The 18,560-nt window shown below is 40.5% G+C and overlaps 1 protein-coding gene across 2 annotated transcripts in view; it reads right to left on the reverse strand.

The window, feature by feature from the left end:
- The window catches only part of LOC127654755 (dynein, cytoplasmic 1, intermediate chain 2a-like), a 65,657-nt gene extending 50,115 nt beyond the window's left edge, over positions 1 to 15,542 (reverse strand). The window contains exons 1-2 of one of the 2 annotated variants that reach the window (XM_052142093.1): positions 14,431 to 14,511; positions 2,748 to 2,859 (exon numbers count right to left, since the gene is read on the reverse strand). In XM_052142093.1, coding sequence (XP_051998053.1) covers positions 2,748 to 2,859; positions 14,431 to 14,486 — 168 coding nt within the window. In that variant the 5' untranslated portion in view covers positions 14,487 to 14,511. Of the gene's footprint in view, positions 1 to 2,747; positions 2,860 to 14,430; positions 14,512 to 15,471 lie in introns of those variants that run through there. The other variant, XM_052142094.1, reaches the window with a different exon arrangement.
- Positions 15,543 to 18,560: the final 3,018 nt, after the last annotated feature.

An 18,560-nucleotide genomic window follows, 5' to 3' on the forward strand; every position in this document is an offset into this window, starting at 1 on the left:
CTTTTTTTCTCCAAACATAACAATGGTCATTATGGCCAAACAGCTCAATTTTTATTTAATTAGACTAGAGGACATTTCTCCAAAAAGTAAGATCTTTGTCCCAATGTGCACTTACAAACTGTAGCCTGGCTTTTTTTATGGCGGTTTTGGAGCAGTGGCTACTTCCTTGCTGAACAGCCTTTCAGGTTATGTCGATATAGGACTTGTTTTACTGTGGATACATATACTTGTCTACCTGTTTCCTCCAGCATCTTCACAAGGTCCTTTGCTGTTTTCACACAAAAACTACATTCATCTCCAGGAGACAGAATGCATCGCCTTCCTGAACTGTATGATGGCTGTGTGGTCCCATGGTGTTTATAATTGCGTACTATTGTTTGTGCAGATGAATGTGGTGATGAATGTGAACCTTCAGGCATTTGGAAATTGCTCCCAAGGATGAACCAGACTTGTGGAGGTCCACAATTGTTTCCTGAGTTCCTGGCTGATTTCTTTTGATTTTCCCATGATGTCAAGCAAAGAGGCACTGCGTTTGAAGGTAGGCCTTAAAATACATCCACAGGTACACCTCCAATTAGACTATCAGAAGCTAATTGGCTTATTGACTAAAGGCTTGACATAATTTTCTGGAATTTTCCAAGCTGCTTAAAGGCACAGTTATCTTCTGACCCACTGGAACTGTGATAGTCAATTAAAAGTTAAACAATCTGTCAGTAAACAAATGTTTGTAAAATTACTTGTGTCAAGCACAAAGTAGATGTCAAAAACTATAGTTTGCTAATATTATATCTGTGTAGTTAAAAAAAATTGTTTTAATGAGTTTTAGTGTATGTAAACTTCTGACTTCAACTGTATTGCTTAAAAATAATACAATTACTATTGATTTATAATTATTATTATTAGTAGTAGTAGTAGTCCAATGAATATTACATAGCTATACAATAGTGACATTTTTCTGTCATACTTTCTTCCTTTTTCTTTTTACATTTTTCATTTAAATTGAGCTTTAAAGTTGGAATGAAGTCCTTTCTGTTTCCGTGTTTTTGATGGTAGCTTCTCACCTCAGGAAAAGCAGGTCGCTACTTGACCCAATGTGATTAATTATTAAAGAGCAAAAGGCTGCTATTTCATTAAATAAATATGTAGTCGGTATGTGCTTCACACTACAAAGTGAATTAGAGCTTTGCACGCTAGAGGTCGATGGATATTGGATTTTACTGATAACGATAACCAAGTTGGTAAGTACATGCCAATAACTGATTAATCAACCAAATTAATTCATAAATACATTTTTAAAATTGCTAAGAATAAAATAATAGCACAAAATAAAATAGTGCTGAACTTTATTAAAATAATAAACATTAATGAAAGAACCATGAAAATGTATTGTACTTTTTTAAATTAAATTAATATATATATATATATATATATATATATATATATATATATATATATATATATATATATATTAACTAATATTCAAATTTTAAAGTCAGCTGATTTTTAAACTGATGTTGTTTCCTTAGTCCACAAGAGGGCGCACTGAATACATAAACCAATCAGCACCATTATTTTGTTGCAAAGAACATTCATATCCTGGCTGTTAAAAAAGAACATTTCATTTTCAACTAGTGTGCATAAAATAAACAAATAAAAAGTTTTAGTCGGTCCATATTTATAAATGTTAAGTCAAAAGTAAAATGATGAGGGAAAACGCTTCAATAGACAGTTCACATGGTGTTTCACTTGCACTGATTCCTACGACTCCAGACTCAAACTTCATAATAACAGCGAAACACCACATTGTTTTTTATTCAGTACAGTTGTATGTAGAGTAGCAATATTGACAGGTAGCAGTGGTATTCGGCTGAACTCGGTGGTGAAGCGGCTCAGACTATGAGCCCAGGCAAGGGGCTGTTCAAACGGAACACAACAGACTGGAACCGAACGCGAGGATCTTGAGACACATATTTCCAAGTTGAACATCTTTCCTGACAAAGCATTTAAACAACTCATCGTTTAATCTGAGAAATGCTTATAAGAGAGCAAGACATAATGGCCAAAGACCTCAACCAACTGTAAGGGGCTGTTCACACCAAACACTTTTGCAACCATCCATTTGTTTTTCTATGTAAACGCGCGCTAGACGAACATCTTTGTTTCCCTTTCTTTTTGTTTATTCAGCATTTTGTACAGGAGAACTGTTTTGATGCATCTAATTAAAATTCACTTTAAAAACATATCGAGACACCTGCTTTCTGTTAAACTGTTGTTGCGCTGTCTAGCCTATTTTAGTGCAAGAATGTGATCATAAATGATAGAGGATAAAAAAAATTTCATTGAAATCAGATGCGTTTCTGATTTGTTTATATGCTTCTCTCAGCTGCATGAAGATATTAATTTGCTTTCTCACATCACAAGCTTTAAATACTGTCAGCAAATATACTGCTGTTCTCTACTAATGCAGCAGCATCTAGTCATCAAATTAATTACTTTATAATATGACAACGTGTACTGTAGTATACTGTATACATATCTTTTCATTGTTGATGTGAATTGTTAAATGTGCATCTGAAGTGTTCCGCTCCATGCAGAGTTTTTCCCACACAAAGCTTCCACGGAAGAAATAAAGTCAAATGTGTTTAGAGTGGCATGAAGGTGAGTAAACTATGACCATTTATTTTTTAACTTTTGGGTGAATTGCTCTTTTAAATGAAAGTAAACAGTAGAATGTGTTGTGTTTTTACCTCTTTTTTCTTGCGTTCCTCCTCTTTTCTCTTCTTCTCCTCTCTGATCTGAGCCAGACGCTGTTTCTTTCTCTCCAGTTCAGCTTTCAGCTCACTTTTATCCGACATGATGCTACACGCATCACAGAAAAAAACACATGTTAGTGTCAGGACACCAGTATCTAAAGTATCTGTCACTAAGACGAAGAATGCTGCCACTGTTTTACTGAAGTGATTTTACCACGATTAGGGGGATTTTGGGCACTCTGATTTACGTTGTGCCTAAAAAGACCCATTCCAATTGGTAAAATCACTGTAGTTACGTCCTCAGCAAACAGTAAAACATATCTAGAGAGACACAAACAGCTGAGGGGAAGAGAGAGAGAACCCCTTCATCTGGTCTCAGGACCCCATTGAATGCCGCCTGTATGTCACTCCGTCTCTGCCACTTCAGACATATTAACTGGATCACTTCAAGAGTCACGTTTGTCCCTCTGCACACTACATTAATCTGTCTTTTGTGAGCAGACAGCACCTGACTCTCTCCACCGAGCTGAGCAGAAAGACAGCCCTCTACAGCTCTTAAATGAACAGCTGAAAACAATCGGTTAAACCATGCACTTAAAACACACACAAAAATAGAATGCAACTTAGTCCCCCTAACCTGGTCAGCACTCAGACTGAAGATTAAAAAACAGAACCATTCACTCCAGCATTTCTTGCCATCTGGATGAGTCCTGATACATCAAACAACAGAACAGCGCGTGATCTTAAGAGGAGTTCACAGCACAATATAATCACTGTATTCAGAGGGAATGTTCGCTTACAGAGGCACATAGCTAACTGTTTAGATAGAGATTATAATAGGGTCACCATTCAAAATATGGCAAGGCAATATTGAAAATGCAGCAAATCAATGTCTTTTTGTCTCGACTTTGATAGAACATTTGAAAGGCAGTGTTCAACGTAAATGAAGCACTTACTTCCTACATCCTATCTGATCTAAAGTAGCATTATTTTGTCTAATTTCTGAACAGTAAATCAATTGTTTTATCATTTAAAATTCAACAAACTTCTTTTTGTGAAGAGCATGCTTGGGCTATCTTTCTTTAATGATATAATTTTTTGGTCCAGATCTATTAAGTTAATACACCATTTATTTGAATATACCTCTTCTATGATGAACACGTTTTCAATTACAGTTCAGTCAACTTGATATTTTTTATACTTTTTTCTGGGGCTTAAAGTAAAAAAATGTAATGTGGTATAACGTTAGAGAGCATTTGTGAGACAATAAAAACAAACAAATAAATAAAATTCTGATTAAAAGCTGAAAATATTGAAAAAATTTATTTAAATATTTTTTATTATTATTTTTATTTCAAGAAAAATAAGCAGAGAAACAATTTCTTTAAAAAAGAAAAGTAACTTTTGTCCACAAAATCAGTCATGTGGTGAAAACATGATACAGTGCCCCTCATGACTGAATGTGAAGGTTAAAAAAAAATATTTGATCATACAAATATCAATAATTTTAGGCATTTTGTTGTTCTGAGAAAACATTAATATTCTTGACTCAAAAATTCATAATATTTGTAAAAATATTTTTCACCTTGATACATTTTTGAAAACATTAATTAATAATTAAGATACATATGCTTATATAGTCAAGGAACAAGGAATGTACTTTAATACCTTATACTTGGTTACAGTACATGACACTTTTAAATTCATTAAATTTTATTTATTTTTTTGTTGAAAATGCAGTATGTTTTTTTTTAAACAGTCAAACAATTTAGGCTTTCCAGTTCATATTATTAAGTCTCGAGTAAAAAAGAAAACAAGATAGAATCGTCTTTTGAAGTGTTTCTTTTGTTAACTTGGAGTTGCACATTAGCCTATACGGGTACCATAGCATAGACTCAAGCTGCATAATATTGGTGGTACCACAGTGTTTTTCATTACATACAGTTGTATGTGGGTACATAATGTTATGCGTAAGGCACAGTCAAGCCAAAACTGACAAAGTCCTCCATCACTGGGGCAGATCACTCCAAACGCATCAGTATTTTTATATTTACAAACATGCACTAGAAGGACATCTCTGACCATTACGTTGTCTCTGTTTTCTCAGCGTTTCATGCAATAATAATTTTTTCTTTTTTTTTTTTTTATTATTACTACAGGCTTTTTTTAGACTTACCCTAACACTTAGGGCTGGGTGTCGTAGGCCCCATTAAACAACCTTAAGATTTGCTTTGAGGAAGCTGATTAAAAAACAAAGATGAAAGTGAATAAATCATAAAATAATTACAAAAAAAAACAAGTTAATGAGAAAGAGAGAAAGAGAGAGAGAGAGAGAGAGAAATATTATCTGAATATTTTTTTATTTTATATATATATATATATATAAAATAAAAAAATATTCAGATAATTAAAATGCATTACATTCTTGTAGCAGAAGAGTTAATCATTGATAAGACCATTCAAAATGGGCTTTAGAATACAATGTATTGTTTACTACCATATTATTGATCATAAGTCAATCATTGGCATACAGTTCACAGCAATCCATTTCACAAGTGAATTTGTCAATCAGTTGGAGATTTATTATGAGGGCTTGTTTAAGGACCCGTCAATTTACACCTGCGTTTTTTTTTTTTTAAACAAGCCAGGGGTACACATAGTACACAATACTACAGATATATTTTACAATAATGCCAAGACATTATATTCATTACATAGTGAATATTTTAAGTCTTTACAAAAAAAGTGCAAATAGGGGCTTTATAGACATAAATTTACACTTATGTATAAAAAAAACTTGGCAAGAAAAAAAAAAAGATTAATCAGAAAATATTAACTTAAGTTATCAAAACTGTGAAATCCAAATAAAACGTCTTTATAAAGCAAAGAAAAACTAGTTAAAATAGAGGTACATACAAACAAACACATTTTCTCCAAAATACTACAGTGTACACATTACCAAAAAATGTGAGGGGCAGATTAATCTACAGCATTATTGAAGGAGCAAAGTGGATCTATTTCAGGGAGCATGTTTCTTAAATAAAGATTGACTGGGTAAAAACGGTTCAAAGGAAACCTCCTTAACCTTGTTGGTAATTAAATATTTGTGAGGTAAAGACCATACGACCTGCGTCAGACATGCTTGTGTCGCGTCTCGGGTGTGTTGCGTCATAAAAGTAAAATGTTTAGGTCACTGTGTCAAGTTAAATATAGTTTAATACTCAATCTTTAAACATATCTTGAGATCCCTTCGGTTCGCAGGTTTATGTTGTGTGTCCGCTGACGAGTTGTTAATGTTTTGTTCACTGTAATAAACTGCGCGTTGCTCACGCAGCTGAAATTTCACTTACTGCCCTCTGGAGTGAACAGGTGGTACTACAAGCTTGAATCTCTCAGGAAAGCATTGCAATTAAATGTGTTAATTTTTTTAGCGCGTTATTTTTTGTAAAATTAAATCGCACGTTATTAATGTGTTAAATCGACAGCCCTAATATATATATATATATATATATATATTTTTTATTTTTTTTTAAAGACAATACAGTAGTTTTTACAATAAAATGTGGTAAATGTAATGTAAAAAGTATGATTTTTCCCATCTAATTAACGGTTACAATTTATATTATGTTTAACATGTAGAGAGTATGGTAAATTATTGTTAAAATTCCAGTTACATTTTTTTTTTTTAAATAATTGGACGTTCCAACAAAATCTGCATTACCCATCACATTTCACTATATTTTATGGGAATAGTTATGTTTCTTCTTATTTTTAATATCAGTTATGTACATTGGGGTGTTCTGTGTTATATTTTATGTAGTTTAGTTAATGTTTATTGTATTATTAAATTTCACATGCGTTACCCTGATGGTGTTTAGTGTTTGAGTGAGTGACACTGAGCACTGTCTCTATATGCTTATAGTATTATTTAAATTTCACATGCGTTACCCTGATGGTGTTTAGTGTTTGAGAGAGAGACATTGAGCACTGTCTCTATACATTTATTGTATTATCTAAATTTCACATGCGTTACCCTGATGGTGTTTAGTGTTCCCCTTCTGTCGCTCTCTCCACGTTGTGTCAGAGAAGCGACACTAGGGGTCTCTCTTGAGCGCCGATATATACCTCTGTTCTATAAAAAAAGGCCAATGAGAAGTTGGTAGACGGTATTTGCATATCCCGCCCCCGGACATACGGGCATTTAAGCGGGGCGAATACAGGAGTTCATTCAGAAAATTTCTTCGGATGTATGCAGTTGCTGCGAGTTACACACCAAGTTCCTGTTTAAATCCTCTGACGCTCTGCATGCTGTTGGACTTTACGGCGCACAACAGCGGCTTTCTCCTTCACGCACGGCTGTGCATTCTTGCCCCTGGGCGCTTCGACAGCACAGACAACTCAAAAGAGTTATTCAAAAAGAGTAATTTCGCACTTTTTTTTTTTTTAAGAGCAAAACACAGCGCCGTTGAACGTCCTTCTCAGGACGCATCTTTTTAAAGACGATTTTTCCGCCTGTGTAGTTTCTGGATGCGGTTGATTTCTCCCCACCTCTGACGGTCATAAAAACTGCCTTGCATACCTGGGTTGCGATCACACGCAGGCAGCGTTTTTATGAATGGTCTATGTTTTCAGTACGAGAACATACCCATGACAGCACTGCGGTCGTAGGCTTTTTCTTGTAGTGAAAGAAAGCCACTTCAGCCGCCCCCCGCGCCTCGCCTCCTTCCTACGGGATTGAGGAAGGCGCCGCGGGCGATGAAGACGATCTGGGGACAATGACGGGCTCCGTTTCGCCGGGTGAACCCCCTCGAAACCCCCAGCCTCCCCAGCACGCTTGCTTGTTTCCGTCCGAGCATTCTCTCCAATGGGTTATGTTTTCAGTGTGAGAACATAACCGCGGCAGCGTTGCGATCTCTGCTTTCTCTTGTAGTGAGAGAAAGCCATTTCTGCCGCTCCCCGCACCTTGCCTCCTTCCTACGGGATTGAGGCAGGCGCCACGGTCGATGAAAGACGATCCAGGGAGAATAACGGGGCGCTTTCGCCGGGTAAATCCCCTCGAAACCTCCCGCCTCCCCGGCACGCTTGCCTGATTCCCCCGAGATCGGGATTAGTGCGGTTCGCTTAACGGCCTACCGTCCGGTCCCTCGAGCTCCCCGGCATTGGATGATGACATCACCGCTGCATCGGAGAGCGTAACAGCGGCGTCGGATGCGGATAACTCTTCCTTCCGGTCTGCCGCCCAGTCTGAGCCTGACGCACGGAGGTCCGCTATGCTTCCCCGGGCTTAATTGGTTCCGCAGGCATGTGTGCCGCTCACAGCCGCGCCCCCCCCTCCCCCCCGGTTCCTTCCCGGACGTGCATGACGAGCTCAGCAAGCCCAGCTTCCTCGCTCCTCCGATCTCGCTACACTCGGTGGTAGAACGCTCCCAGACAGCTCCCCCCTGCACGCCATGGCCCCCTCCTGCAAGTCCACCGGGCCAAGGCACTTCAAAATCTGCACTTGGGTAGTCCTGTTATTGACATGCCACAGAAACTGCACTCAAACAGGCGATGGCCACCCCCCGTGGTCCAGAAACGCAAAACACATGGACAGGACCTGGTCGCAGTACAGGAGGCAGACAAAGCACGCTTTCTCAAAAAGCCCCCGTTTCCCAGCTCAGTCCATTCGGCGACACCACTTGACGACTCCGCCCAGCAGTCCTCAGTGGTGAAGAAACAGACGGAGGCTATTTCACACATCCTGCCCTGCCGCAAACCTGCCGCCAGGGGCCATGCCCTGTCTGCTCACCGAGGGCGTCCTCCTGCGGCTTTCAAGAAAGAAAGAAAGTGGTGCTCCGCCTCAACTAACAAAAGAGAGTGGGCCCAGCTCTCAGCCCCAGCATCGAGCTCCCCGCAGAAGTTAGACACCCACGTCTCATGGACCCCTTCGAGGACCCGGAAGGCTCCCAGGCGCTCCTGAGATGACCGACCCAGAGACCGAGACGGTAGCTCCGGAGCTGGTAAGACCGCTCCGTTCCCCGGTGGAGGGCTGGGAGGAGAATCTTTTGTTAAACTCATTACATTCTCAATAATAGAGCTATTTCCTTTTGTCTCTGCGTCACCTGGCCCGCAAATGCCGTTCTCACGCTTCCAGGTTCTCACATGCTTCCAGGTCTCAACAGTCCCGGCATGCTGGACGTGGCCACAGTCCGCCTTCAGCCCCACGACTGTTCCCCGGCCGGCCGGTTCAGACAAGTCCAGAGGACGCCAACATCAGACCTCCTCCTCAGTCACGAACCCGCCCCTTGCCGGGTGCGCGGAGCAAGGTAAGTGCTTCGAGTCTGTTCTCAGCACCAGAGCCTCGGGACGCTTCACTGCCTCCCGACACCGTATTACCTGTTCCGCCAGGGCGAAGCCCTGCCGGGTACGTCCAAAATACTCGTCACCTTGGTGCCCCTAGCACGGAGTTTAGAGGCATGGCTTTCACTATCCAACACGTCACGCTGGCTGCACCAGACCATTCGACTAGGTTACGTAATTCAGTTTGCCAGGCCTCCGCCCCCTTCGTGGACGTCCATTATTCCACAGTATACGGCGAACATGCCAAGTCCCTGCGCGAAGAAATCGCCTAAATGCTAATCAAAGACGCGATAGAGCCTGTCCCTCCAACCAAAACGAAGAAGGGTTTCTACAGCCCTTACTTCGTTGTACCCAAGAAAGGCGGCGGCTTACGACCGATCTTGGACCTGCAAGTTTTCAACCGGGCTCTGTTCAAACTCCCGTTCAAAATGCTCACCCAGAAACAAAATTCTGGCTGGCATCTAGATTGGTTCACAGCGGTAGACCTGAAGGACGCGTACTTTCACATCTCGATCCTGCCACGACGCCGACCCGTTCTACGGTTCGCGTTCGACGGTCGGGCGTATCAGTACGAAAGTCCTCCCCTTCAGCCTGTCTCTGTCCCCTCGTCCTGACCCGAGAGTTACTATGCACGCACAGAGACAGGGTGCTTAGGCACATTAGCCGTTTGGGGCTTCAGATCAACTGGGAAAAGAGTGAGCTCGCCCCGGTCCAGAGCATCTCTTTTCTCAGCATAGGAGTTAGACTCAATGTCTCAATGTCAGCACGTCTCTCCAACGAGCGTGCACAGTCAGTGCTGAAATGCCTCGCTTCCCTCAAGCCAGGCACTGTGGTCCATTTTATGTTTCACAAAGGCTCCTGGGGCATATGTCATCCTCCGTGGCGGCCGCGCCGATGGGGTAGATGCATTCAGACTCGAGTCCCGAGAGAAGCATGGCGCCATGGCACACACTGTGTGAGAATCACCACCGCCTGCCGCCAAACTTTCAAACCTGGACAGACCTCTGCTTTCTACGGGCAGGAGTACCCTTGCAGCAGGTGTCCCGACGCGTCCTGGTCACAACCGACGCCTCCAAACCGGGTTAGGGCACCGTGTGCAATGGGCACGCAGCCGCAGGCAGTTGGAACCGGGCCCCGCTGTGTTGGCACATCAACTGCCTAGAGCTGCTGGCTGTTTTCTTTGCCCCGAGGAAGTTTCTCCCGTTAATTCGAGACAAACATGTCCTAGTCAGGTCAGACAGCACCACAGTGGTAGCCTACATAAATCGCCAAGGAGGAGTACACTCCCACCACATGTCACAGCTCGCCAGTCGTCTCCTCCTTTGGAGCCAGCAGCGACTCAAGTCAATGCGCACCACTCACATCCCCGGCAACCTCAATGTGATAGCGGACGCGCTGTCACAACAACGCTTGCCCAGCAGGGAGTGGAGGCTCCACCCCCAGTCTGTCCAGCTGATCTGGGACCGGTTCGGCAAGGCCCAGGTAGACCTGTTTTCCTCCCAAGAAACCTCCCACTGCCCACTCTGGTACACAGAGGCTCCCCTCGGGGCAGACGCGTTGGCACACAGCTGGCCCGCGGGGCTACGCAAGTACGCATTTCCCCCAGTGAGCCTTCTTGCACAGGTGCTGTGCAAGGTCAGGGAGGACGAAGAAAGTCATTCTGGTGGCCCCCTACTGGCCCACCCGGACTTGGTTCTCAGACCTCACGCTCCTCGCGACAGCCCCTCCCTGGCGAATTCCCCTGAGGAAGGACCTCCTTTCCCAGGGAGGGGGCACGCTCTCTTGTCAGAAACCTCTGGAACCTCCATGTCTGGCCCTTGGATGGTCCGGTCTACCACCAACCGTCATAGATACTATCAACCAAGCCAGAGCCCCCTCTACCAGGCATCTTTACGCCCTAAAGTGGCGCTTGTTCGCAAATTGGTGTTCTTCCCGGGCTGAAGACCCACAGAGGTGCGCGATTAAGTCAGTGCTCGTGTTTCTACAGGTGTATGTCGCCAAGGCGGCTCACCACGACACGATAGACGGCAAGTCTCTAGGTAAGCACGACTTAATTATCAGGTTCCTAAAAGGTGCCCGGAGGCTAACTCCCTCCCGGAGGCCAGGTGAATCGCTTGCGCCTAGCGCCCTTTCCCTCAGCCGAGGTAAAATAGTGCACCTTTGTTCCCAGGAGACCCCATCTTCGGATCCCTGGTTGATTCCTCCCTAGCCCTATTGGGTCCGCAGTTCAGCAGAGGAACTCGCCGACCCAAGCCACTACGGGTACTCAATCTACCCTGTACTGGAATAGGTGCTCCACAGGTTAAGGCCTCCTGTTCAGACTCCCCCCGTGTGTGTAATTCCACGGTACTGTCCCCTCACGAGCGGAATGCCGTGTCTCCCTTAGGCAGTTACAGCTGCCTCGGTCGCCGTGCTGTAAGCTTCCCCCCTCTACGAGGCTGGATCTACCACCGCGCCAACTTTCCCACATAGGTCCTAAGCGGGCATGTGATGTATTCGCCACTCTTTGCCTCCCCTGCATGGTAGGTGTGGTCTCCGCAGGGTCTTCTCCCCCTGAAAGAATAGAAAACGGGGTAAGACCCCCTTCCCTTAATGCATGTAAGGGCCCCGGCCGTAGTTGCTCTATGCGAGAAACATAGAGAAAAGAGGCCCAGCCAGGCTTGGCCCGTTCCCAGGTTGGCAAGCATCACCTTGTTCCCCTCTCCAGGGTAACCAGAAGGATTCTGATGGCTTTAATGGGGTGTTGGGGAAGGGTACGTGCAGCCTGATACAGCTGGTCGCCTTTGCACGTAAGAAATACCTGCCCACTCCTGTATCAGCAGATCACGTACACGGCTCAGCGCATGGCACGTTTAAAGGTGGACGCCTAGTGTCACTTCTCTGACACAACGTGGAGAAAGCGACAGAAGAGGAACGTCTAGGTTACGTATGTAACCTCCGTTCCCCGATGGAGGGAACGAGATGTTGTGTCTACCCCGCCACGTCGCTGAGCCGAGCCACTATTGTGGCCGGACCATTTCCGGCTCCTCAGAAAAATCCTGAATGAACTCCTGTATTCGCCCCGCTTAAATGCCCATATGTCCGGTGGCGGGATCATCACTTCTCATTGGCCTTTTTTCATAGAACAGAGGTATATATCGGCGCTCAAGAGAGACCCCTAGTGTCGCTTCTCTGACACAACGTCTGGTTCCCTCCATCGGGGAACGGAGGTTACATACGTAACCTAGACGTTTGAGTGAGTGACACTGAGCACTGTCTCTATGTTTATTGTATTATTTAAATTGCACATGTGTTACCATTAGGGCTGCACAATTAATCAAAATAAAATCGAAACCGTGATATGCCCATGTGCGATTATTAAACTGGAAGGGCTGCGATTTAATTAAATAAATAAATATTCTGCTCTCTTCAAAGTTTATTTGCGCTGCTGTCTAGCTATATTAAGTTAGAGCATTGTTGGTGTTTTCAGAGCGGTTCTGCACTCCACAACTCCCTCTCATGCTTAGAGTAACAGAAGTGCTCTGAATTCGGTTCAGTTTGCTTATGTGCTCTAAACGCTTTATTTACACTAAACTGGCGCATCCTGCGTGAAGCGTTTTTTTAGTATCTGCGGTAGCAGCATCTCAGTCTCCGCAAGGTGCAGGTATCATAATAATAAAACTCAATACAAGATGGGAAATAATTCAAACATCTTTATTACATGTTTGCTGAGCAAACAGCATTAACAGTTACACCTGCAGAGTCAAGAAACTTCTCTTCCTCCAGTCTCTTGTCATTTGTTTACCTCCGAGAGAGCGTGTCGCCCTTATAACACTCCCCGCGGAACAAGTGAAAGCGGAAGTAATATTACCAACATCCAACTAAATGAAAAGGAAGGAACGCACATATAATAAATCTATATTATATATGTTCAGTTACTATACTATAATGCATTACAAAATTAAATGTAATAAAATAATGAATAAAAATTATTAAATTAAATGGTGACAAACCAACCAAAATTTTCACTTTAAATTTAATTACACCAATGGGTTATCAGTTCAACTCCAGTTTGATATTAAGCCTCATTCTTTAGGCCTATCTTAAATTTAAAAAATTTATTTTGTGTTTATTGCATTATTCAATCAACCAACATTAATTTTGACAGCAAAAACTATGCAACAACTATGGTTTTACCAACAGGGAAATTCAGCTAACAGTGACATTGAGCAGAAAGCTTACATATAACCAGTTTTGACAGAGCTGCTGATAAAAAGTTAAATGATCAGCATTGATTGATGAGATGAAAAGAAAATTGGAGATCGTATAAGATGTTAAAATCCTGATTGGAGCATCCCTAATATTCAAGTTGACTGTTTCAAAAACTAATGATGATGATTAGTGGGCTGAGACCCTATCACAAAATGGACAAAAACAGGTACACGGTGGACGGTAACATTTGAATATGAAGAAGACTTTGTTTCACAAATTTTTATTTGTGGTTGAAATGAAAAAAGGTCTCAGTTAGGTTCTTTTTAAGAGGGCTCAAATGTGAAATCCCCAGCAGCCTTTTTACAGTTGAACATGTGGAAAACATTACCATCATAATCGCAGTTCAAATCGCAATCGCAATATTTTTCTAAATAATCGCAAGATTATTTTTGTCCAAATCGTGCAGCCCTAGTTACCATGATGGTGTTTAGTGTTTATGTGAGTGACACTGAGCAATGTCTTTATATGTTTATTGTATTATTTAAATTTCACATGCGTTACCCTGATGGTGTTTAGTGTTTGAGAGAGTGGCATTGAGCACTGTCTCTATATGTTTATTGGTCATTGCTCATGGAAGAGCAACTATTGATGAACTTCATATCATCATGTGCTCTTCTGTCATTTTTACGGTGATTAACAATACCTTATAAAATAAAAAGCAGATTTTTACAGTTTAAGAAGGTTAATATCGACTTAGAGGTTAATAAAATTATGACTTTTTTATTTTAAATTTAACAGAATATTATTTTTTATTTTTTTACAGTGCCAGCGTGGTCATGTAAATTACAACAGTTTTCAACTGCAAAATGTACAGGTTGTTTTGTAAAGTTGTTTACATTTTTACATAGAAACCACTGGCACCAATGGTCTCTACGATCAACTTAAGCTTGCAATGCTTTTGGGAAACGCAGCCCAGAGTCATGTGCCTGACAGCACAGATTCCCAGAGAGAGAGAGAGCAAGTCCCATATAATATTGTCCTATAGAAATTACAACTTTTCTCATCTCCAAAGAAATAGCCATGACTATATACACTGTCAACAGCAGTATACAATGAGACACTTCAGGGAGATTTACATTTTGCTGACCTCTCAGGAATAGTACAGTTCGGAGTGTAGGCTACTTCTCTGACATCTGGAATCATGAACTGGTTACACCCATCTTTACAAATTGAGATATATTTGACCTGAATAATTACAGAGACATTTGTGTAAGTAGCAACCTGGGAAAAATATTTTGTAGTATAATTAATTTGTGACTTTTGGACTTGATCACAACACACAATGTCTTGAGCCGAAGTCAAATTGGATTTTTACCAAATTACCGTACATCTGACCATATTTACACATCACAAACTTTCATTGAAAATCATGTCCAAAATAAAAGGAAACATTCTTGCAAGTTATTGAAAGTGGTGAAAAGTACAAGATATCTTTCCCAGGAGCGTGGAGTGAGACAGGGTTGCTGTTTAAGCCCAACATTGTTCAACATCAGTGTTCTGGAAACCAGTCTGGAGTGATCTGCATCATCCCCTAGTCTAACTCTACAAGACTCAGAAATCAAATGCCTGCTATAGGCAGGTTCTATTGTCTCCCACTGAACAGGGTCTACAGCAGAACCTGGACCTGCTAGAGAAAGTCTATCAGATATGGGCCCTGACAGTAAACCTCAATAAAACGAAAATCATGACCTTCCAGAAAATAAACAGATCGCAGGGAACGCAACAGACACACAACAAATAATGCATACAGGGCAGAATAATAAAAATATCCATTAATTATAAAAATACAAAAACGGGCAATCAAATTCATTTAAAACTATGTGTCCCCCACTTATACCATTATAAAGCCCTTCAATATCAAGAGTTGAGCAAAGTAAGCAGTCCCCTTTCTCAGCTGGTCTAGAGCTTTAGTCCTGATGTTTCACCAGTATCTACTATCCCTCATCACACTGGAGAATGAACTGTGTGAATATTCCCTGACTGACACAATCCTTTGCTGGACTACACCCAAAACATTACAAGTGCCACACTGTAAAATAAACAGACGACTTGAGTCATTAATGTGACACTGAAACTCCTTCTCATATCAGAAATTAGATTTGTTACAGACGTGAGGGTGTTTTATTACCTGAAGAAAGCGTTGCTTTTGTTGTCACTTCTCAGTTTCCGGGAGCGCGGATTGCGGACACGGGGGCGCGCCTGACGGGTGCCGGGGAGGATCAACATATATAAAAACGCGAAAGAGTTTGTCGGAGAAATTTAAAGTCCAACAAGTTGATATAACAATATTTAACAATGACATATCATCATATTTCCACGTTGGAAAACTGTTTAAACAGTTTTAGATATTTCTAAAATAGCGGAGATAAGTCCCCATAAATAGTGCACAGAAAAAATCGCGTGAACGACATACAATTTGTTTAATTTTTATATTTTCCATATTCAATCATGATTAAAATCTATGTGTGTTTTATTTGGTATTTTTGCATTTTTCTACACACCAATGCAAGTCGATGACATTCTGAAATTCTGCAAAGCTCTAGACCTTTTTCACAGACTGTGATGACGTGTGTGGAAAAAGGTCTAGGGGCTTTGCAGAATTTCAGTGGCCAATGACAATGAAGATATTCAGGTCACGTGGTCATGGTTGCAGTCGCTTCAGCCCTTCAGGTTTTTTTTTTTTTTTTTTATTAACTAAGATTCAAACAAAGTCACTGTACAGTCAAAACTACAATAAAACATACATAAAGAGAAAAACAATACAGCCAGGTGGGAAGGCTAAATATCATGTAAATACAAAGAAGGACTCACATATAGAAATAGTTTTAATTGCTTTCTTATTATTTGAATTAAAAATAGTCTTGATATATATTTGAATTTCTTTTTCAAGAACCAAAAACAAAGGTTGGGATTTACTATACTTACATTTATGTATATGAAATTTAGCAAAAATTACAATTAAATTTATAATATAGTATTCTTTCCTTTTATTTGAGGGGATATTAGTAAAACCAAATATAACATTATCTAAACATAAAGAAAAAGTGGGATCAATGTTATCAATAATAAATCTGGTCAAATCTTTCCAAAATTTCCTTACATGAGCACAATGCCAAAATAAATGAAACAAGGTCTCAGGCAATGTATTGCACAAAGAACAGTTCGAATCAATATCCTTTTTAAATTTAACAAGAAAAACATTAACTGGGTAGTATCGGTGTAAGATTTTGAAAGTTACTTCCTTAACTTTATTTACTAATAAATATTTGTTTGGTAAAGCCCATATGGCCTTCCATATTAAACCTTCCACCAGTCTATTCCAATAAACAGTGCAGTTTGGTATAGTGACATTGTCTTTTTGAAGTAAGGAACGAATAGTTTTATTAATATTTAAAACTCCAGGGGCAAAACAAAGTTTCCCAATTGCAGTATCAAATAAATCATAAGCAGGAGGGGGCTAATACTGTTTTGAGTATTAGCTCTAAATAGTGCCAGGACCCCTGTGGGAATTGCATCCATGACAATAGCAAACTCCCTTGGAGTCACTGGGATTTTATGGACAACTAGAAACTCAGAATAAGTGAGCAACATGCCTTCTTGATTTAATAACTGATAGACGTGTGTTATGCCTGCTAAAAGCCATCTTTCAAAAAATAAAGATTTATTTTTAAATAATATATTGTAATTGTTCCAAATTAAATATCTATGGGGTGAAAAGTTATGTTTATATAACAGGGACCAAGCCAGCAACATTTGTTTATGAAAGGAAGATAAAATCAGAGGGATTTTTTCAATTTTGTAATTGCAAATCAAGAGAAACTCAAGACCACCTATTTTGGAGAAAACAAAATTGGGTATAAAATTCCAGAGAGAATTTGGATTTAGAATGAAATGTCTAATCCAATTAATTTTAAAAATATTATTTAGAGTACAAAAATCAAGGAAGTTTAATCCACCTGATTCATAAGTATTCATTATTATAGATTTCCTAATATAATGTGTTTTGTTTCTCCAAAGAAAATTAAATAAAGCAGTATCAATAACTTTACACATCTCTTTAGAAACATCGAGTGAAGTGGCAGCATACACTAATCTAGACAGTCCCTCAGCTTTACACAACAAAACTCGCCCTTTTAGAGATAAATCCCTCAAAAGCCAGTGATTCAACTTTGCTTTAGTTTTCTGAAGAATGGGATCAAAATTTATCTTACATCTAGATTTTTGATCTTTTGAGATAACAATCCCCAAATATGTAATTGATTCCTTCACTGGGATATTAGCAATCTGTTGTAACTGGCAGTCTTTAATAGATAATAGTTCACATTTACTGATGTTTAAACTAAGGCCAGAAGCTTTAGAAAAGGCATCTACTATAAGAGCGGCTGAGACCTGATGCTGATCTTTTAGGAACAGTGCAGTATCGTCTGCTAACTGGGATATGATAACATCCCTGCCAGCTATAGATATACCTTTTAAATGGCTTGATTTAACATAAATATTCATAAGCTGAGTACAAAGCAAAAAAAGATAAGGGGAGATTGGACAACCTTGTCTAATACCGCATTTTAGATCAAATCTAGAGGATGATCCACCTTTTAGTTTAATAGAACTGTTTGCGTTCCTATACATTGTTAGTATAGCGTCACAGAAAAAGTCTCCAAACCCAAATTTTTGTAATGACCTAAAAATAAAAGCATGCTCTACCGTATCGAAGGCTTTATAGAAATCTAAGAAAAGTATAAATCCATTATCAGTACATAAATGTGAGTAGTCCAACAAGTCTAAGACTAATCTTATATTATTTGAAATATGTCTTTTCTTTAAGAAGCCTACGGACTCGTAGACTCAGCGAGCACGCGCAATTTAAGTCCACGAGACCGAAAGTCCGCATGAAGTGCGCCATTTGGGACAGGGCCGTAGACTTCAGATAGTTCCAGGAAGTGCTTTTGCGGTCATTCCAAACTGTTAGAGTGACAGAACTGCAATTTCTGGTAATTAGTAGTCAATAAATGCATTTATTTTATATATTTATGTAACACACCGACATATGTATGTAGCATGAGTATGTTGTTACAGCGATGTTGTTTTTTAAAGATCACATCAGCTAATATTTGAGGATTAGTGTTCGCTTACCGTTATTTGCCTCAACTTAACTTCAGGCTAGGGTTTCTGCTGCCTTTTTATGTTACCTCAAGTTCATTGTTTTCACTAATCTCA

The sequence above is a fragment of the Xyrauchen texanus genome, chromosome 14 (genome assembly GCF_025860055.1).
Source record: "Xyrauchen texanus isolate HMW12.3.18 chromosome 14, RBS_HiC_50CHRs, whole genome shotgun sequence".
Taxonomy (NCBI): Eukaryota; Metazoa; Chordata; class Actinopteri; order Cypriniformes; family Catostomidae; genus Xyrauchen; species Xyrauchen texanus.